The sequence below is a fragment of the Pezoporus flaviventris genome, unplaced genomic scaffold (assembly GCF_033815535.1).
Source record: "Pezoporus flaviventris isolate CSIRO_AGI_PZ_B2104156 unplaced genomic scaffold, CSIRO_AGI_Pfla_v1 ptg000454l, whole genome shotgun sequence".
NCBI classification, from domain to species: domain Eukaryota; kingdom Metazoa; phylum Chordata; class Aves; order Psittaciformes; family Psittacidae; genus Pezoporus; species Pezoporus flaviventris.
Window position 1 is genome coordinate 41,099 of NW_026893001.1, and position 22,167 is coordinate 63,265.

General features: G+C 46.5%; 1 protein-coding gene across 1 annotated transcript; it reads left to right on the top strand.

Moving 5' to 3' along the window:
• Window positions 1–47: 47 nt before the first annotated feature.
• On the top strand, window positions 48–22,033 carry LOC133263744 (C2 domain-containing protein 3-like; the record flags this gene model as incomplete). Its single annotated transcript, XM_061443621.1, has 17 exons — window positions 48–159; window positions 1,489–1,755; window positions 2,513–2,670; window positions 3,256–3,449; window positions 4,684–4,901; window positions 5,813–5,945; window positions 7,038–7,166; window positions 8,087–8,231; window positions 8,626–8,792; window positions 10,256–10,471; window positions 11,264–11,376; window positions 13,380–13,498; window positions 14,791–14,913; window positions 16,681–17,145; window positions 18,667–18,818; window positions 21,104–21,347; window positions 21,850–22,033. Coding segments are annotated over exons 1-17 (3,088 nt in total), but the record flags the coding sequence as incomplete, so codon positions are not given.
• Window positions 22,034–22,167: the final 134 nt, after the last annotated feature.

The following is a 22,167-nucleotide window of genomic DNA, read 5'->3' on the forward strand; positions in this document are numbered from 1 at the left end:
ACGGGAGTTGTAGTCCAGGAAGTGCGGCTCTGAGGCGGCGCGTCCCGGTCCCGCTCCCGCCCAAGCGGCGGTTGCCGGGCGGCCTGAGGCGAGGCGAGATGCGGCAGAAGAGGCCGAGGGCGATGGGCCCGGCGGCGGGGGGCGGCCGGCGGAGGGGAGGTGGGACGGGTCCCGGAGGGGCGGTAGGCCGGTGGCGTGGGCTGAGGGGCGGCGGGGGGCAGCGCGGAGTCGTGCGGGGCCGTGGTCGGGAAGTGAAGGGCTCGGAGCGCGGCGCTCAGAGGTGTTCGTACGAGCGGCTTTAACATGGTTTGTAATGGGTCACAGAATCAGCTGGGTTGGAAAAGAGCTTCAAGCTCATCCAGTCCAACCATCCCCAGCACTGCCAAGGCCACCACTGCCCCATGGCACTGAGGCCTCGTCTCCACGGGGTGTGAACCCTTGCAGGGCCGGTGACTGCAGCCCTGCCCTGGGCAGCCTGTTCCAATGCCTGAGCACCCTCTGGGGCAGGAATTGTTCCTCAGCTCCATCTAAACCTGCCCTGGTGCAGCTTGAGGCCGGTTCCTCTTGTCCCATCCCTTGTTCCTTGGGAGCAGAGCCCAGCCCCTCCTGGCTCCATCCTCCTCTCAGGCACTTGTAGGCAGCCATCAGGTCTCCCCTGAGCCTTCTCTTCTCCACACTGAACCCCCCAGGTCCCTCAGCCCTTCCCCATCACACTTGGGCTCCAGGCCCTGCTCCAGCTCCGCTACCCTTCTCTGGCCCCACTGCAGCACCTCAGTGTCTCTCTGGGAGTGAGGGGAGATACTGGGTTAAAGGCACAACTTAACAGGATTCTATGGCAAGGTTCATTCTCATTACATGGGTGAAGCATAGAAAGGGAAATCAAGGTGAAATCGAGCTAAATCTTACTGATACAGAGATCAAAAACATAAAGGGAAACTGTCCTGTTGAATCACAAGGTTTGCTTTCTAAAGTCCTGAGGGATCCTTGGTGCAGCCAGGTCTAGTCTGAGTCTCAGACTTGGACAGTGGTTTATACAGGGCCTAAGGAAATCCCTGTTGAGTCATGAGGTTCAGAATAGACCCCCTTGCTTTGTAACCGCTGGTAGAGCCTGGGTGCAGCTGGGTCTAGTCTTAGTCTCAGACTTGGTCAGTGGTTTTCATCTAAAGGCTTACAAGTGTCATTTAGCAGCAGTTTGCAGTTTTAATGTGGATCTTGTAAACTGAGTCAATGGAATTTACTATACAATTGTTATAATGATCTATGCACGCAGGAAGTCATGTCTATCATGGAGACTGGTTTGGGTTGAAGGGAGCTTAAAGCTCATCCAGTTCCAACCTCTTGCCATGGGCAGAGACACCTTCCACTAGAGCAGCTTGCTCCAAGGCTCATCCAACCTGCCCTTTGATTCCCAAGGTCATGGAGCAGCCCAGAAGATGGGGGTGGATTCACCACCACAGCCACCGACCACTTGGTCCCTTGTCCCCACAGGTCTCGATGACATCCCTGCTTCCACCAGCCTGCCACCGCTCGTGGAGGGACCCCTGCGCTGCTTCCTCCGCTGCACCGTGGCCCGAGCCCTCTGGACGACCCCAAAGCCACCCTCTGCTGCCACTCTCGTGCGCCTGAGGTGGTGGGGAGAGACCTCTGATGGCACCGTCTTCCAGCCCACCTCCCGACCAGGGCAGCCAGGAGGGAGAACCACCGCTCGCTACCCAGTCCGCTGTGGGCCCAGGCAGTTTGCTGCCTACCTGACAGGTAGAGATGCTTCACCCTCATCAGGGCCAGAGCTACAGGCAGCCCTGAAAGAGCCAAGCAGTTATTTACCCACCAAGTAACCCTTGTCCTGGTCTCACTTATGGCTTTTTAGATTGGTTTCCTGATTTGGAAGGCTTTTAATCTCAGCTTGAAATTGCTGGCATCAGTCTCTCTAGTGTCAGCTTTAGCATTTTAGGTCTGCAAACTACTGAAATCTCCTGTAGCCCCTAGTGTCAAGATTTGGTGATTTTTATTTTTATCCATATCATATTAAATAGGCATTTCAGTTTTTGAATGTGTGAAGAAGGGTGTAAAGAATAAGAAGATATACAGAAGAGCTTCTGAGGTTGTTAAGGTACTTAATTTAGTGAAAGCTCTGCAGGAAATTAATGCAAGCAAATTAATGTCTAGAGTCTGTCTGAGAGATTGAGATGAGATTTTAGGCAGAAGCTCTTCCCTGTGAGGGTGCTGAGGCGCTGGCACAGGCTTCCCAGAGAAGCTGTGGCTGCCCCATCCCTGGCAGTGTTCAAGGCCAGGCTGGACACAGGGACTTGGAGCAGCCTGCTCTGGTGGAAGGTGTCCATGCCCATGGCAGGGGTTGGAACTGAATCAGCTTTAAGGTCCCTTCCAAGCCAAACCATTCCATGATTCTATGATTATTAACCCCTTGTATCTCTGTCACCTTAACAAAAAAGTTTTGTGTTTAATTGTGATCGCATTGTGGGAGACTGAATTGAAGCTGTTCCTAATTTCACAGATATGGGTGTGCTTGTCCTGGAGGTAATGACCAAACTGGACCATCTTCCCATTGGCAGAGTACAAATCAGCAGCCTGTCCCAGCTTTCTCCCAGCCATCCCATCAGTGGGGTTTTCCCCATCATTTCACCCACATCTGATAAACTTGGAGAGCTGCAGGTACTCCTCCTTATGGCTTTGCTCTTTGTAATTTATAATTATAAGTCATATTGCTGTAACATCTGTAACATAATCAGGTGCCTGGATCAAGCGGTAGTAGGTGCACTGCAGAGCTGGTCCCTGTCCAAGGCATTCATGAGTTCAGGTAGCTAATGGAATATGAATACTGAACAGTGTTGACTTTGTTCTCTTTAGGATTGTGTAGTTCAACTTTACAAAGTTGAGTGAGTTTTAACAGCAGATTTCAAACCAGATACTCAGTTATAACACTTCCCCAGAGCCTTACTGGGCTGACGTTACAGCAGATATTGAAATCTGGGATTAAGAAGGTGGAGTTCTCCTTTACAACCCCAAATCCGGGCAATTTATGCTGCAAGATAGTTGCCTGTGGTTTGAAAACAGGGAATATAAAATAAGTAGTTATAAACATGTCAGTTTTCTGATGTTACATCACTGCATGACATAAATACTACTCTGCACAGAACAGCAGCAGTTTTTCATGGCATGACAAGTAAAGTTGAGTGCAATGTGTCTAGGGCTTAATGAAGAAAACAACAAAATGCTATTTCATACTCTGTCCCTCAGGTCTCACTGGCTCTAGAACCTCTGCCAGGACGGTACGACACCAGCAGCTCTATCCCAACCACAGATGGGAGTTTGGATACTGCTCCTGGAAGCAGCAAACCCCAAATCCTTGCTCCATCACAGCAGTCCAGGCAAACACAAGTGACTGTTGCTGACCAGGAGGCTGTTAACAATGGCAGAGCCTCAACTCACAGGTACCTTTTTGTTCTCAAAATGCTGGTTTATTTTGCAGTTCACACATTTCTTAAGGCTATACACTTGTGAGTTATGGAATACTTCATCTTTCTGAACGTGCATTTCAGATAGAATCCAGAACACCCAGTGTTTCAAAGCTTGCAGGGACAGTTTCTCATCTGATACAAATCTACATCCTGTGATGACTTAGTTTGAGCAATGGTAGTTGACAACAAGAGGTGCCACAAATCTTTTATTGACAGCTTGAGTCGGTTTCTCTGATGGTGTAAGTGGAAATAATGGGTGTAAGTTTAGGCTGAGAAAGCTGGGGCTATTCAGCCTGGAGAAGAGAAGCTGCGTGGAGACCTCATAGCAGCCTTCCAGTATCTGAAGGGGGGCTATAAGGATGCTGGGGAGGGACTCTTCATCAGGGACTGTAGTGGTAGGACAAGGGGTGATGGCTTCAAACTTAAACAGGGGAAGTTTAGATTGGATTTAAGGAAGAAGTTCTTTACTGTGAGGGTGGTGAGGCACTGAAATAGGTTGCTCAAGGAAGCTGTGAGTGCTCCATCCCTGGCAGTGTTCAAGGCCAGGTTGGCTGGAGTCTTGGGTGACATGGTCTAGTGCGAGGTGTCCCTGTCCATGGCAGGGGGGTTGGAACTGGATGATCTTAAGGTCCTTTCCAACCCTAACTGTTCTATGATTCTAAGATTCTAAGTTAACGTAGTGCATCACGTTTCTTTTTGGAGCATGTACTGAAGGGGGGCAGCTGCAGAGCTGGGGAGAATTTGAAGAGGTTTGAGTCAGAGGTTGTTCAGCCTGGAGAAAAGAAGGCTCCTGAAGGGGAGACCTGAGAGCAGCTCCAGTGCCTGAAGGCCTGCAGGAAACCCGGAGAGGGGCTTGGGACAAGGGCCTGTAGGGCCAGGCCAAGGGGAATGGCTTGAACCTGCCAGAGGGGAGATTGAGCTGAGCTCTTAGGCAGAAGCTCTTCCCTGGGAGGGTGCTGAGGCGCTGGCCCAGGGTGCCCAGAGAAGCTGTGGCTGCCCCATCCCTGGCAGTGTTCAAGGCCAGCTTGGACACAGGGGCTTGGAGCAAGCTGCTCCAGTGGAAGGGGTCCCTGCCCATGGCAGGGGGTTGGAACTGGAGGAGCTGTAAGGTCCCTTCCAACACAAACCATTTCATGATTCTCTGATGATTCTCTGAATCCCTTTCACCGATCCACTTGACTGAAATAATGTTTCTCTTTTTTAACAGAGGAAAGGACCATTTTCTCTTTCAAGAGAACTCTGAAAACATAAAGGACACTTTCCCTGCTTCTCATCATCCTCTGATTTTACCAGATGAATGTTTGAAAATGAATCATTCAAATGAAGAAGTGTCATTTCCCACCAGTGCTGATCCTGAAGGACCTGCCAGAACAAACACTCGGGTGCTCTCTTTACATAGCCCAGCTACAAAAGACCTGCTTTCAGGTTACTATATAGTCAGCATCATCTTTTAGATTTCACTGCCAGTAGCTCTTGATATTTCAGGTGCCTATTTGGAGATAAAGACTTAAGGAAAAGTGATTCTTTGAATGCTCTCACCACATTATTTCAAACAGTTAATTATAACACAGATGTCTTTACTTAGAAACTACTGATCCGGTCCTGTTGGAAGATGGTGTGAGTATTCAGCTGAGGCAGAATGTGCAGTCCTAGCTGTATGCTGCTCTGACCAGGAGGGGTAAAAGAAAAGGAAGCTCAGCTTCACAGGCTGTTTATTCATTGACAAATCTGCTGAGGTGGCCATCAAAGGTGCCACTCATGTGAAAAAAAGAAAAACAAAACATGGAAGGGTTTCTGTGCCTGTAACTTTTCGGATGGAAAATGTTCTCTTTTCCATCACCTGTCAGTTGAAATCATAGAATCATGGAATGCTTTGGCTTGGAAGAGACCTTAAAGCTCATCCAGCTCCGACCTCCTTCCATGGGCAGGGACACCTTCCACTAGAGCAGCTTGCTGCAAGCCCCTGTGTCCAGCCTGGCCTTGAACACTGCCAGGGATGGGGCAGCCACAGTTTCTCTGGGCACCCTGGGCCAGCGCCTCAGCACCCTCACAGGGAAGAGCTTCTGCCTAAGAGCTCAGCTCAGTCTCCCCTCGGGCAGGTTAAAGCCATTCCCCTTGGCCTGTCCCTGCAGGTCCTTGTCCCAAGCCCCTCTCCAGCTTTCCTGCAGCCCCTTTAGGCACTGGAGCTGCTCTCAGGTCTCCCCTTCAGGAGCCTTCTCTTCTCGAGGCCCTTCCAACCTAAACCATCCTCTGATTTTATGATTTATTGTGTTTATAGATATTGCTTTTAAATTGCATTTGAATGCTGAGGTTTAATCCTTCGTCTCATCACTCAGCTCTTTTGGATCAAGGCAATAAACTCCGTGATGCCATGGTTGTGTCTGCAATGAAGTCAAGCCCAGACATGGAGATTGAGCTGACCGAAGTGTCTCCTTTTATAGAGAGAGAGAATTTCAAAGCACCAGCCAAGTGAGTTTGGAAAGGGGGAAGTGAGATTAAGTTCCAAACCACAAATTTTGAAGCCTTACCAGGAAAACTTTTGGTAATGTATTTTAGGATTCTCATTCAAATGGGAAATTAATTTCTACTTGTGAATAAAAGCCTGATTTTGTGAATTGATTTTAATCATCATGTAGTAAAGCCTTGATTTAACTCATTGATTTGAATTTCTTTTCCCAGTGTATTTGTATTTAGTACAGAATTATTTGATAAGGAAATATTAGATGTTGACAAGGAATAAGAGCAATGGAAGGGACATAGCAAATGAAATGGTACTTTAGCAGAGAGAAGAGGTTTTCAAAGACACTAGTGGCATAAATTGAGTACTTCTCTGTATTCTGGTTTGCATCTCTTGGTGCCAAAATACACATGAGAAGTTGAATCTCTGTATTCTCAGAATTACAAGTCATTATCTTCTATGCAACATTTATCAGCTGACTGCTAAAGTGTTTGTGCCTTTTCAACCCTAACTACACCTTTGTTTAGTACTGGGCTTAGTAAAAGTTCTCAATCCAGTGGAATTTAGAAGCATTAAGACAAATGCCTGGGTTTTACAGGAGAAACTTATTATTTGGGGAAAACCAGGAATATTGGCTTTTGTTCCTCTATAAACCAGAAAATCATGTTATTGCCTTAAAGAGTCACTGTTGCTGTTGCAAACACAGTTTGAATTATTTCTGCTGTAGCTACTCCAGTTTGTTTTAAAATAGAGGATTTTGGTCTTTCCAGGAAAAATTGATAGATCATCATTTAGAAACATCTCACTTGTCTTTCTCCTGCTCTTTATCTTCTTGTTTGCAGCAGCTCTGCTTATAGTTGGACTCAGTGATTTCCAAGCTAGATATTTCCATGGTTCTATGAGACATTGCAAAGTATAAGATTTGGATGTGACTTGCAGCAGACTGCAGGGCTGCAGAAGGGTTTTGTGTATCTAGAGATTTAGATACAAACTGGGGAAGGTTGTTCATAACCTTTCATTTTTATCCTGGATGGATTAATCTTGAACATGCCTTAATATCTTTATTTGTCCTTTTACTCTCTGCTGCAATCACTGTTATCCAGGAGCCCCAAAGGCTTGAACTCAAGTTTTCTGCCCACTCTTCAAGATCCCCATCCCCTTCCTTCTGAAGTTTCTGGTCAGCAACTTGATCTGAACTCTGAAGAGACAGCAATCGAGCTACTCTTGGGCAGGTGAGTGGGATCATAGAATCATAGAATAGTTAGGGTTGGAAAGGACCTTAAGATCATCCAGTTCCAACCCCCCTGCCGTGGGCATGGGCACCTCATACTAAACCATCTCACCCAAGGCTTTGTCCAACCTGGCCTTGAACACTGCCAGGGATGGAGCATTCACAACCTCCCTGGGCAACCCATTCCAGTGCCTCACCACTCTGTGCACTGAAAGTTAGTCCAAAATGGTCCTTATTTGATCACTTTATACTGAAATATGTCTCTTGACTCTTCAAGTTCTCCACAATCCTGGAAATGAAGCAGTGACGCAAACATGTGCAAGTGGTGGGTGGCTTGCACTAAACTTTAGCAGATGACAACCACGATGCCTCAAAGTCCCTTGAGATAAAAGTGATGCTAGAAAGGTTAACCATGATATCTAATAAAATTAAGTTATTTGATGGTTGGAACTGTTGTGTCCTAAAATGTTTAAAGTACATAAAACAAATACAGTTTCTTTGAAGAATCTGCAGTCTTTAAATTAAAAATTGAGACAAACAGTAGTTATCTTTAATCTTCCTCCAAGTATTAAATTGACCTTTTCTTCTCATTTTGTGTAGCAAAGGCATAAAAGATGCTTGTACTGTGTCCCAGTCAGGGATATGAAAGAATCACAAAAGGGCTTGTGTTGGAAGGGACCTTAAAGCTCATCCAGCTCCAACCCCCTGCCATGGACAGGGATCCCTTCCACTGGAGCAGCTTGCTCCAAAGCCCTGTGTCCAAGCTGGCCTTGAACACTGCCAGGGATGGGGCAGCCACAGCTTCTCTGGGCCAATATAGCACAAATCCCATCTAAAATACAACAGGATTGTCAGGATTCATGAAATACTGACTGCAGAGCTTGCAACACTAAGTCATGTTCCTTTTTCTTGTCTCCACAGTGCTGATTTCCCCACTGAGCCTTTCTGGGATCGGACAGGTTCCCTTTGGGATTCTCTGTCTCTTGGCAGTGAGGTGTATGACAGCGAACTCAATGATCCTCATTACGACCAGAGTCTGCTGGAGAGTCTTTTTTACACAGCTCCTGTAAGTGGAGATCTAAAGACAGGTGCTTGATATGTAGTCCCTAAGGGGAAGAAAACCAGAAATCTTCATAAAACCAATGAAAAAATCAATATTATAAGGCTTAATAAGCATTAAATATCATACAGAAGCTTGTGAGAACATTGCTTAAAATTACTATTATTAAAGGAATACTATTAAGGCTTCAAAGTCAAACATGGAGTGTGGAAGTTGCTGGGATTGAGGCTGTCCCTGAAGGCTTTTTTCTTTTAAACCTCTGAAAACTTTTGATCCAATTTTAATTGTTTCAACTGATTCAATCCACAGACTGGTTTTATTTTATGTGTCATGACCATTATGTACCTTTCTTGACAACCAGCATCGACTTCTTACTTTATGTGCATTATTTCTGTTGCAGAAATCTGATTCCAGTTTAAGTGATTTGCTCAGTGATGATGATGATGATGTAAACTCCTCCAGGAAAGTAACCAAGGCACAAACTGGCAAGAACACTGATACAAGAAACCCTCAGAAGGATTCTAATGCCTTTGATCAGGATCAGAAAGTGACAGAAATTGTACCCAGGTAATTTAGTGACTTGTTTTGCAGCATCTTGCTCATTGTAAGTTAGTATTAGCAATAATCACATGATGTTATTATGCTCTGTCATGATCCCACAACTCATTGAATAACCTTTTTGGCTTGGAATGTTTCTTAGCATCACTGGGAATGCTGGAGCATCAGCATCACGCAGGAATTGCTGTTTGTTAAAGAAGCAATTGAGATGCAGTTAGTTAAAATCATGAGTAGACAAAAAATGTAATCATAGAATGGTTTGGATTGAAAGAGGCCTTAAAGCTGATCCAGCTCCAACCCCTGCCTCGGGCAGGGACCCCTTCCACTGGAGCAGCTTGCTCCAAGCCCCTGTGTCCAACCTGGCCTTGAACACTGCCAGGGATGGGGCAGCCACAGCTTCTCTGGGCACCCTGTGCCAGCGCCTCAGCACCCTCACAGGGAAGAGCTTCTGCCTAAGAGCTCAGCTCAGTCTCCCCTCGGGCAGGTTAAAGCCATTCCCCTTGGCCTGGCCCTACAGGCCCTTGTCCAAAGCCCCTCTCCAGCTTTCCTGCAGCCCCTTTAGGCACTGGAGCTGCTCTTTTCTTTCTCCTGAAATACTAATCACTGTGTGACCTTCATGATAAATTAATCCCTGTGCTGAAAAACACAAACTCCAGAGAGCTTTGTGCATTTCTCTGGCCTTGTGTAGGTACCAGATACAAAATAACTCCCATCCTGTTATCTGCCTTTGCACAAGGTCTTTCTGTGTATAAAATATGTATCTGCTTTCCAGGGACAGAGTTTGAATCAGCAGTTTGTTTCTCTGCTGATTTGTGTTCTCTCTTATAGCTGTCATAAATAAACCTCTCTTCTGACCTGATCTACATTATATTCAGTTTTCTCCATGACAGAACCAGTAAACATGTCCCTATAACTCCAGTTATTGAGCTTTACTGCTTCAATACCATTTAGTGTTATGGTTTTATGACTTTTTTTTTTCCCTAATTCAGCTCCAAACATTTTTTTCTGCAACTTTTCTTACAGCTACTCTTATTTTTACATTCAGGTAAAGTTCCTCGCTCCAGAAGTACGAACACCCATTTACAAGTCAAATCTTATAAATAATTGCAAGTGAATTGCTGTTCCTCTGCAGCAGTAACTTGTCTGTGTGTGTCACTGTATCATCTCCTTTTCTTTGTATTTGACATTAAATGAAGCTTTTCTTTTTGAAGAGTTTGACTGCTTAAGATTTATGCAAAACTTCAACAATGTGGAACATGGGCTTTTTATTTCTTCTTTTCCCACTTATGTACCTCAGCTATTGTATATTGTAAGATTTCTGTTATAGAGACCACCAGATTTGTTGTAAAATACATTTAAAACCATTCTTTTTAGGGAACCATGATCAGTATTTAACTAATATCCCACCAAGCTACGATATTCCTTTCAGGTGGTCATTCCTGTAGTGCTGATTCTCTGTTTTCTCTCTTCAGCCACTCTGCTATCAGACCACTTGCTCCTCCAGAAGATCTCACAGAAGCTGCTTGCATCACATCCTTGGGTGCAGACAGGTTGGCATTGCTGGAGCGAATCCACCTGGCCAGAGTCATCATTGAAAGCTTGAAAATCCCTCCTGAGAGCATCCAGGTCTCACCAAGAAAGAAAGGTGCTATGGGGAAGCCTCCAAGGCCTGTATCAGTTAGCAAGCGGTAAGGAAGATTGTTTCTCACCAGCTGGATACTTGTGCCTTCAAGACAGATTCCTCTGAGTTCTGTGTGTAGTCCAGTACTCCAGGATTCTGAGGTCATCCCATTTCTCTGCTCTGCATTCCAGTACCTTATGTGGCTTACAAGAAAGCTGGGAAGGGGCTTTGGGCAAGGGCCTGTAGGGACAGGCCAAGGGGAATGGCTTGAACCTGCCCGAGGGGAGACTGAGCTGAGCTCTTAGGCAGAAGCTCTTCCCTGGGAGGGTGCTGAGGCGCTGGCACAGGGTGCCCAGAGAAGCTGTGGCTGCCCCATGCCTGGCAGTGTTCAAGGCCAGGTTGGACACAGGGGCTTGGAGCAAGCTGCTCCAGTGGAAGGGGTCCCTGCCCGTAGCACAGGGTTGGAACTGGAGGAGCCTTAAGCTCCCTTCCAACCCAAGCCATTCCATGATTCTGTGGTTCTTTCAGAGCATAGTATACTATGGGCTTTGGAAAATTAGAGATGTGGATAATTTATCCTGGCATGGGTTCACTTCAGGTTGTGCATTATCAGGGATTTTGGGGAGGTACAAACGTGGTTTGTGCATGGCAAATCATTGAAACAAAAGGGGTATTTTTTGTGCAGAATCTGACATTTACACAATCTGTTGAAGTAATTAATGAAATAGGTACTTTGGTTATTCTAAAGAAGTAGAATAACAGTAGATTGTGAGTATGCCTCTTGCCTCTGTGCTCACTTCTGTTATGTCCAGTACCTTTCTGGTGGATTCTGATCATCCATTCCCTTTTTAACTCGCAGTACCTTCTTTGTTGAGTACCACTTTCCAGTGGGAGCCTTCAGGGATGAAAAAGGACAGATCTCCATAACAACAGAAGTAACTCGAATAGCTTCAAGTAAAATCACAAATGATGGTGAGAACATTCTTTTCCCCCTTTACATTAGTTTTGTTGAATCTTTCATCTCTTAGAAATTGTTTAGTAGCATTTCCTATGTATTCTCTTTGCTGCTGTATGATTTGTGGCACCTCTGCCAACACAGTGCAGGTCAATAAGCCCATTCCTTCATGTGAATAGAAACCAAATATCCTTTCTGCTGTAGTATGAGGATGACAAAGTACTTTCAGAAATATCAGAGATACTTATATCTCAAATAAATCATTTTTCCAGATGTTTTAGTATGTCATGTAACATCTGCAAGAGCTCATATTGCTGGATCTGAGAGATCTTGAGTGCTCAAATCAATCAACGTTAATCTCTTTACTGGGAGTCACCAGTGTTTCTATCTCTGAGAACAACTGACATTATGTTTCCTCAGTGAGCAGAGACTGCTGGATGAACAAGATTCTTTTTTCCCTGTCTTCCAAGCAACTGGAATTCTGGGGTTACTTTCTAATATCTCTCCCATAGGGTCATTCATTGGCTTTGCATCTTTGTAGGTGGCTCTTGAGAGATCTGGGGGGAATTCTGAGTTGTCTGTTTGTGTCCAGCCAAAGCACGTAATTCTTCTGAACCTCAGCTCTTTGTACTAAAGAAATAACACATCCTCCTGCAGTAGAGTCCAGCTTTTTGGAGCCCTGAAAAACAGGCAGGGCTGAAAGTAACTTGAAGCCATCGGGTCCATCCACTGTGTCATTCTCTTTCCTGGTTGCTCTTTATCTTAGTTATTAAGGTGCCCTATGGGAAAGGTTCCATAGCCAGTCCAGGCAAGGTGTAAAAGTGCTGTGCTTCCTGTCGGTCAAGTTTCCTCATGTCTAACTGGAGCGTTTTGACATCACAGGAATACTTTATCCATCTGAACAAGGAAGAATTGTTCCTGTACTTCTTGCTCTTCTATTTTCTAGGCTAAACACCAATTCATTGAGTCTTTTCTTGCAAATATTACTTTTCTCCTGAACCTGTGGTGATTCTTATAACTCAGCTTTGACTAGCTCAAGATAGGTCTTGGAATATATTGCTTCAAAAGGAGACAGGGTTCTCCAGGTGAGGAAGGAAATGTTTTACTGTATGCTGGCATGACAGAAACTTGGTATCAACTTCACACTTTAGATGCTGCTATAATAAGGATTTTTTTGTGCTGCTCAGCAAAGGGGCTACAAGAAACTTGAAGAGAGGGGCTTTGGACAAGGGCCTGCAGGGACAGGCCAAGGGGAATGGCTTTAACCTGCCTGAGGGGAGACTGAGCTGAGCTCTTAGGCAGAAGCTCTTCCCTGGGAGGGTGCTGAGGTGCTGGCACAGGGTGCCCAGAGAAGCTGTGGCTGCCCCATCCCTAGCAGTGTTCAAGGCCAGGTTGGACACAGGGGCTTGGAGCAAGCTGCTCCAGTGGAAGGGGTCCCTGCCCATGGCAGGGGGTAGGAACTGGAGGAGCTTTAAGGTTCCTTCAACCCAAACCGGTCTGGGATTCTCTGATTCTATAATTTAATAGGTTGAAACCTTGAGAGATTCATATTGAGGGTTTCAGCTCTTCCTCCTTCAGCTCCTAGCCTTGGTTGATCTCTGTGCACATGCTCACTGTGTGTTTGACAGTCCTTCTCGGAAGTGCTAGCACTTTCCTTCACACCTTCTGATCATAGAATCATAGAATGGTTAGGGTTTGAAAGGACCTTAAGATCACCCAGTTCCAACCCCCTGCCATGGGCAGGGACACCTCACATTAAACCATATCACCCAAGGCCTCGTCCAACCTGGCCTTGAACACTGCCAGGGATGAAGCATTCACAACCTCCCTGGGCAACCCATTCCAGTGCCTCAGCACCCTAACAGGAAAGAATTTCCTCCTTATATCCAATCTCATGTGTCTCTTCTCACCCTGCATTCCCTCTGCAGAGACTGAAGTTTTATCGGTTGCTGATCCAGCTCAACAGACAGGTTAGCTCTGAACCCAGCTGGGAGCTCACACAACTCTCTCTTCCTTGCAGTGGTGACATTCCAGCAGCGGTTTGTGTTCCCTGTCCGCTTTGGTGGAGCGATGATAGAGCACTGGTGGAGCTCTGCTCTTGCTTTTAAAATCTACATGAGAAAAAGCACACAGAAAAAGGTATTTAATAAAAGTTATTTCTGTTTTCTGTATTGAAAAGCAAAGAAATTCTGTGCATTTCTACTTCCTCCAAACACACAGGCAGCAGTGGCTTTTCTAAGTCTTCTGCAATGCTTCATTATAATTGCTGACTGTCAGAGACAAAACTAAGTGGTGTGGCTTGACTTGAGCCACTTCTTAATCAACCATTGCCAGGTATTATGAAGGGGAATGACATAATGTTCAGATCCTGTGAGTTGGACTGATTGCTGTTCAGTCTTGTCACCCAACTGAAGGATTGTCTGAGTTTGAGACAGATAGGCAGAAAGAAATTGTCCTTCATCTTTATCCTTCATCTTTCAGCCTTCTAGTAGCTAAAGGGGCTGCAGGAAAGCTGGAGAGGGGCTTTGGACAAAGGTCTGTATGGACAGGCCAAGGGGAATGGCTTTAACCTGCCAGAGGGGTGACTGAGATGAGCTCTGAGGCAGGAGCTCTTCCCTGTGAGGGTGTTGAGGCGCTGGCACAGGGTGCCCAGAAAACCCCATCCCTGGCAGTGTTCAAGGCCAGGTTGGACACAGGGCTTGGAGCAACCTGCTCTAGTGGAAGGCTGGGACTGGATGAGCTTTAAGATCCCTTCCAGCCTGAACCAGCCTTGGATTCTATAATTCCATGATTTAAAACTTATCTCCTGCTTTTTAAGCATATTGAATCAATTATATTCATTAGTCCAAATCTAGTACAGCTTATTCACCAATGTAGAATGATGAGATAGAATGATGTGGATGCAGCTGATAGCATTACTCTGCCAGAGTAAGTACCATGAGATATGAGATCCTGTGTAGCTTGTTCATTTAGGGGGAAAAAGAAATATCTTCCTTTTCTCTAAAAATATTTGCTTGATCATCTGCATGTGATGAAGACAGCGAGAGGTGTTAGCTCATGTTTTATTGTAACCAACACCAAGGATATCTACCCATCTCTTACAGGAGCTTTTCTTTAATGGCTGAATAAATCACCTCGAAGTATGGATATTTGGCTCAGTGTTAGGATTTGGGGTGCTCATTTTTGCATTTGTCTGGAACTGTTTGCCGTAGGTAATGGAAGAATTTTCCTTCCTGTTGTCCTGGTGAGGCTTAAAAATGGAACTAAGGGAAACTTTCCTACAAAATCCCTGTTGGAGCAACTAAGGGTATAGTAGTGGGGAGGGTGAGTGGCTGAGCATGACTTCCCAGAAGACTGTCCTTTCACAATATGCCCTTAGTTCTTTAAAGCTGACAGGAAGCTTACAAAGTGGGTTCTTTTTCTGCCCTCAGCCAGTGGCCATTGGCTCAGCTGCGCTTCAGTTACGCCAGGTTGTTCAGTCCGAGCTGCTCACTGTCAGCTGTGAAATACCTGTGGACAAAGAGGGAGATCAGACACAAGTTGGACCACTAAAGGTATGTGTTTTACCAGGTAGAGTTGGAGTTAAACACCAATTTTGGCTCCATATTCTCTCTTCTTTTAATGTTTCCCTCTCTTTGTTTTAATTTGGTGATCTCGGTTCGTAAGACCAATACAAGATATCATAAACCTTTTCCTTAGGGTTTTGGAGAGGTACTGTGAACCTCCTGCATGTCTAATGATGCTGCTGGGTGATGTTCCCCTGCCTGCAGGCTAAAACAAGGTTCAGTATCTAGAGCTCAGATACAGAAACCAATCTACAGGCAGATTTTGAGCAGCACATCCTCAGCGCTGGGAGCTTTGGCTTTTGCTCCACATATGACATGAGCTGAGGTGTGTCCTGGTGCAGAGGCCTGATGCTCCCTGTCATTGGTACCACCTGGTCACTTCAGGAATTGCCTTCTCCAGTCTCTTTCTACCAGCTTACTCAGTTTAGGACTGAGAAGGAGTAAGTCCTGCACAGCACAGTGTGAGAGACCTGGTGGATCTGAGGACAAAGAGCTCTCTAGATTAGAACTGAAGGGTTGAGTATTATGGATGATGATACTTCTTCCCGAGAAGCCATTCAGCAGAGCTGCCAGTAGAGGGGTCACAGAAGGATGAAATGTGAAAAGTAGAGGTTGGATGTGGGAGGAGTAAAGTGAAGGCAGGGAGGAGAAATTTGTATTGTACAGGAGAAGAGGGAATGGAACAAGTTGTGAGAGGGGAAAAGTGGTAGGAAGTGGTGTAGGGAATTAATGAAATGAAGTTTGATGCAAGGACATAAGAAAAGGGAAACTGATACTTAAAGAGGACAAGAGATGTCAGCCACTGGATCCACTTTGTATTTCTTGGGTTCTTTCTGACAGATGGCCTTGAACTTCTCATCTTTGGATGTGTTCTCTATACCTGTTAAGAGTAGATACCATTTGGGATCTTTTGCTGCAGTATCTTGTCTCCTCCCTCCTAAATCCTCCTAAGTCCTTATGGACCTCTTGGAGCAAGTCCAGAGGAGGCCATGGAGATGCTGTGAGGGCTGGAGCAGCTCTGCTCTGGAGCCAGGTTGAGAGAGCTGGGCTGGGTGAGCCTGGAGAAGAGAAGGCTCCTGAAGGGGAGACCTGAGAGCAGCTCCAGTGCCTGAAGGGGCTGCAGGAAAGCTGGAGAGGGGCTTGGGACAAGGGCCTGTAGGGCCAGGCCAAGGGGAATGGCTTTAACCTGCCAGAGGGGAGATGGAGTTGAGCTTTTAGGCAGAAGTTTCTTCTCTGTGAGGTTACTCCCCAGGAGTAACTGGTGCCCATCACCCCTGATCTTCTCCATGGGATTCCTTGTAAAAACATTCTTTGTAGCCACCCTTTAACTCCTGGCACATGGGGATAATGTCTCCTTGAGCATTCTCTTCTCCAGGCTGAACAGTCCCAGCTCTCTCAGTCTTTCCTCACGCGCTGCCCAGTCCTTGGACCATCTTTGTGGCCCTCTCTGGACCCTCTCCAGTCTGTCCACATCTTTTTTGTCACGGTACTTTTCAATGTGGCTAGGTAGGTATTCAGTTTTCAGTCAGCTTTGTGATTGCTTTTCATTTTTTGCCCTTTATTGAGCTGTAACCGTGGTTTTGTACTTCAGGTATGGCTTTATTTGATAAAACCACGTGTAATTTATTTTGCAGTGACAGTTGTAGCTTGTAACCAGCACGTGACTGAAGCTAAAGCCTTCTGGGTGATACCTAATACAATTCTTGAGCAAAACATGCAATGCCTGTTCTTGTTTTTGATTCTTGCACAATGCAGGTGTCCTTAGAGCTCGCAGCCAACAACAAAGACTTCACCCTCACCACTGCCCGGTCACCTATGGCTGCGCAGCAAGCCCCAGTGCATGCTGTGAGAAGTCCTGGGCTGCAATTCCAGGAGCCCAACAGGAAGAGTTTAAGTCCAGGAAGCCCTCACTGCTTGAAACTTAACCACATTGACTCACAGAAGACAGGGGCAGCCACCATGAGCAGGGGGCAGCCGCCACAGGCTGCACCAACCTCTGTAGGCCATCATCTGCTGACACAAATAGCCACGTCTGAAGAAGATGGGTTGTTGCTGCACGTGCTGCTGATGGTGCCTGAGGGAAAGGATTTTGTTGCTGAAGACCAAGGGCTCCCCAGCTCTTGTAATGTGTATTTAAACTGCAAGCTGCTCAGCACTGAGGAGGCAACGAGATCTGCTGTTGTATGGGGCACAACTCAACCTGCCTTCAATTTTTCTCAGGCAAGTTGCATGTTTGCTATTGAGCACTTATTGAAGTGAGTTATTCTACACTGACAAACATGTCAAAGGTAAGTTACTTTTATACATGCAGGAACTTCTCTTCTTGGCTCTATCCAGTGTATTAAAACTACTTACAGTATTGTTTTGGCTGGATGGCACAGTGTGAAATGCAGCTCCTTGAGTCATCTAAGTAATAAGTAAGATATTTGAAGAATGAAAGAGAAATAGTCAAGTTTAGGTTGGAACTGTTGACTTTTCTGCCATTTTGGCAAGAAAGTATGTTATTGATGGCATCCTAATAGATTTTTTTGTTCCGTTGAATCATAGAATCCCATACTGGTTTGGGTAGGAAGGGACCTTAAAACTCATCCAGGTCCAACCCCTGCCATGGGCAGGGACCCCTTCCATAGAGCAGCTTGCTCCAAGCCCCTGTGTCCAACCTGGCCTTGAGCACTGCCAGGGATGGGGCAGCCACAGCTTCTCTGGGCACCCTGGGGCAGCGCCTCAGCACCCTCCCAGGGAAGAGCTTCTGCCTAAGAGCTCAGCTCAGTCTCCCCTCGGGCAGGTTAAAGCCATTCCCCTTGGCCTGGCCCTACAGGCCCTTGTCCCAAGCCCCTCTCCAGCTTTCCTGCAGCCCCTTCAGGCACTGGAGCTGCTCTCAGGTCTCCCCTTCAGGAGCCTTCTCTTCTCCAGGCTGCCCCAGCCCAGCTCTCTCAGCCTGGCTCCAGAGCAGAGCTGCTCCAGCCCTCGCAGCAGCTCCATGGCTTCCTCTGGCCTCGCTCCAACAGCTCCACGTCCCTCTTGTGCTGCTGCCCCAGAGCTGGATCAGGGCTGCGGGGGGGGGGGGGGTGTCTCCCCTTCATGCAGCAGAGGGGCAGGATCCCCTCCCTGAGCTGCTGCTCACGCTCTGGGGGTGCAGTCCAGTACATGGGGGGGGTTCTGGCTCAGGCACACACTGAAGCCGGGTCATGGGGAGCTTCTCCTCACCCAGCACCCCAAATCCTCCTCAGGCTGCTCCATCCAGTCTCTCCCAGCCTGGGTTTGTGCTGGCATTGCCCCAGCTGAGGGGCAGGACCTTGCACTTTGCCTTGTTGAGCTTCATGAGGCTCACACAGGCCCACGTTGCGTTTGTTTTAACAGTACTTGGGGATTTGTGTGACTTGTTAGTCTTCAGCTGAAAGAGTGAAACCTGAAAAGGTAGCAGAAGACATTGAGTGAGCTGTGTGAAAAGATTTATCTGTTGTTAACTAAACAGACATTTAAAGATAAAGCAATGTTTTACAGATAGTTTATGATGTTATTTTATATTTATCCAAATCACATGGATTTTCCTGGCTAGCTCTTTCCCAGGCCTATCAGTTCTCTGAAACTCCTTTGGCAAGTGTACATTTAATTCTTAAGTTCCATTTCTAGGAGCACAGTTCTGTAGACTGGAGTAATGAAGTGTTACCAGACTGTTCTGTACTTAACAAATAGCTTCCAGTGTAGTCTGTGTACTAACTCTGCATTAAACCTTTTCAGGTGATGCCTTTTTCCTTGACTTCCAAACACTTGGAGCGGCTGAAGAACAATGTCATGATTATTGAAGCATGGAACAAGATGGGAAGCCCTGGCTGTGATAGGCTGCTGGGGTTAGTGAAACTGCCTCTGCATCAGTTCTACATCTCATTCAGGTAAACATCCTTGTTCTGTAGTTTAGTGGCTTGGGAAATATCCTGACATGCTCAGGGAAAGAAGCTTTTGTCCCCTCTCAAATCAAAACAAAACAACCAACACCAAAAACAAAACCAAAAAAACAAACACCAAACCACAACAACACAAACACACAAAACAAACAAACACACAAACAACAACACAAACACCAAAAAACACAAACACACAGAACCTCCAAAACAACACACACAAACCTCACCTCTCCCTCTCTTCTCCTCCTCTCACTCCTCCTCCTCCTACACCTCTCTCTCCTCCTCTCTTCTCTCTCCTCTCTTCTCCTCCTCCCCTCCCCCTTCTCCTCCTCTCTTCCACTCCTCTCTTCTCCTCCTTCTCCTCCTCTCTTCTCCTCCTTTCTTCTCCTCCTCTTCTCTCCTCTCTTCACCAACCCCTCTTCTCTCTCCTCCTCTCTTCTCCTCTCTTCTCCTCCTCTCTCTTCTCTCCTTCTCCTCCTCTCTTCTCCTCCTCTCTCTCTCCTCCTCTTCTCCTCTCTCTCCTCCTCTCTTCTCTCTCCTCCTCTCTTCTCCTCTCTCTCTCTCCTCTCTCTCCTCCTCTCTTCTCCTCCTCTCTTCTCCTCCTCTCTTCTCCTCCTCTCTTTCTCCTCCTCCTTCTCCTCCTCTCTTCTCCTCCTCTCTTCTCCTCCTCTCTTCTCCTCCTCTCTTCTCCTCTCTTCTCCTCCTCTCTTTCCTCCTCTCTCTCCTCTCTCTTCTCCTCCTCTCTTCTCCTCCTCTCTTCTCCTCCTCTCTTCTCCTCCTCTCTTCTCCTCCTCTCTTCTCCCTCTCTTCTCCTCTCTCTTCTCCTCCTCTCTTCTCCTCCTCTCTTCTCCTCCTCTCTTCTCTCCTCCTCTCTTCTCCTCTCCTCTCCTCTTCTCCTCCTCTCTTCTCCTCCTCTCTTCTCCTCTCTTCTCCTCCTCTCTCTTCTCCTCCTCTCTTCTCCTCCTCTCTTCTCCTCCTCTCTTCTCTCCTCTCTCTCCTCCTCTCTTCTCCCTCCTCTCTTCTCCTCCTCTCTTCCCCCTCCTCTCTCTTCTCCTCCTCTCTTCTCCTCCTCTTCCTCTCTTCCTCCTCCCACTGTGGGTGTGAGTCACACTGTCCTCATACAGAAATACAAGTACTCTGTGAGAAATAAAGACACTGCTGCATGAGGTTTGGTGCCAGTTTAACTTGTGGCCCTGTGACGCATGAAGACTGTCAGAAATGAAAGTGACTGCACAGGAAAATGAAGCATGGCATTCCATTGGTGATTTTCCAAGCTTGTGACTGACAGTGATTTTCTTCCTGGTTATGCTCTGCAATGGATCCCATTGCTAGGGATGCTGTCAGTGTGCACAGCACAGGATAATGCTTGTATCAAAAAGAGCTCTAAATACTTCATGTTTTAATTGTCCTCTTATCCAGTGGGTCTCTTCAGAGCTCTCTGATCTTTTTGGTTCAATATTTTGTCTTCTTGTTCACTCAAGTAATATAACTGCTTAAAACTATGTAAATTAAAGGAAACACTGGACAGGACTGATTCTTTCTAATGCAAAAGATTAATTCATAGGCCCATAGGATCCCAGCCTGGTTTGTGTTGGAAGGGACCTTAAAGCTCATCCAGTTCCAACCTTCTGCCTTGGACAGGGACATCTTCCACTAGAGCAGGTTGCTTCAAGCTCCTGTGTCCAAGCTGGCCTTGAACACTGCCAGGGATGGGGTATATTTTGGTCACACTAATAATAGGTGCAAATGAGATGGTGCTGGGGCTCACTGACTACTTTGCTATTTAATGATTTATAATAATTCATATAATTTTTCAGTAATCCACTGTAGTTCACTTGGATTAACTTCAGTTATTAAAAGTTTTCACATTTCTCTAGGAGACTGTCCCTGTTCCTTTCCTTCCTGCCCAAATCCATCCTCAAAGGTGTGTAACAGCCTCATAAAAGTATAATATGGCTGCAGTGTATTAATAGGAGTCTTGTTCCAGTTCATCCCCTTGCTCACGTGTCTCTAGGCTGACTTATAACTATGTTAGCTTTTGGAAAGCTGTATTTTGTCATTGCTGAAAATAGCCTTTTCCATTTGGCAGCTCATGGAGCTGGGCTGCGTGAAGACTTCATGCACTTGAGCCAAGTTTTGGAGGAATTGAGACAGATTTATTTCTAAGTGCATTGAAAGTCCCGTCTCAAATGAGCTTTGTGTGATCGTGTTCATATTCCAATGGCTCATTCTCACTTGTTTGTTGTGGTGTTTCTTGTTGTAATCTATTCTAGAGATCCAAAGATTTCCCACTTGCTGCTTCAAGCTCAGTATCCCGTGGTGGCTGTGGACAGCTACATGCCTGTGGTGGATGTTTTTACTGGCAGCAGAAGTGGAAGCCTGAGGGTCATTCTGGCAATGGGGTCAGCGGATCAAATAGCGGCACTGCAAAGGCTGAAAACTGAGGAAGGGATGGTACCTCCCATCACACAGCGACCTTCCCACTCTCTGGATCCTCCTCCTACAAAGCCTGTCATGGTATTGTTCAGTAAATTCCCATTCTTGCTGTTATGGATAAGTGAAAAGCATTTTACCAGTGAGTTCCTTAATGGAGCAGTGATCACCAATCTTTTGATGCCAATTTTGTTCTATATCATAGAATCCCAGACTAGTTTGACTTGAAGAGACCTTAAAGCTCCTCCAGCTCCAACCCCTGCCACGGGCAGGGACCCCTTCCACTAGAGCAGCTTGCTCCAAGCCCCTGTGTCCAACCTGGCCTTGAACACTGCCAGGGATGGGGCAGCCACAGCTTCTCTGGGCACCCTGTGCCAGCGCCTCAGCACCCTCCCAGGGAAGAGCTTCTGCCTAAGAGCTCAGCTCAGTCTCCTCTCTGGCAGGTTCAAGCCATTCCCCTTGGCCTGTCCCTACAGGCCCTTGTCCAAAGCCCCTCTCCAGGTTTCTTATCAGCCCCCTAACATCCTCTTGTATGCTGTTTCCTAAAGAATCATCCTTTCCATGTAGATTCCCTTTGTTTTATTAGCAGTTAGACCCAGAAGGGGAAGACCTGCTGGAGCATGTGTTTGAGATCCATGTGGAGAGTGTGAAAGGACTGACACCATTACAGTCCACTGTCTGGGGAGAGGCTGACTGCTACGTACAGTACTACTTCCCAGTTCAAGAGGCTGGTTGTGGTGCACTGCAAGGAGCTGAATTGCAGGAGGATGGTAAGTTTCTCTTACAGTCCGAATTTAGAGCATTGCTTCAGTTAAATCTTGTTTCATGTATGATACTTCTACTTAAAAGGGTGTGTGATTTCAGAGCTTTCATGCAGCCAGAGCTTGCTGTCCTCAGATCTGCA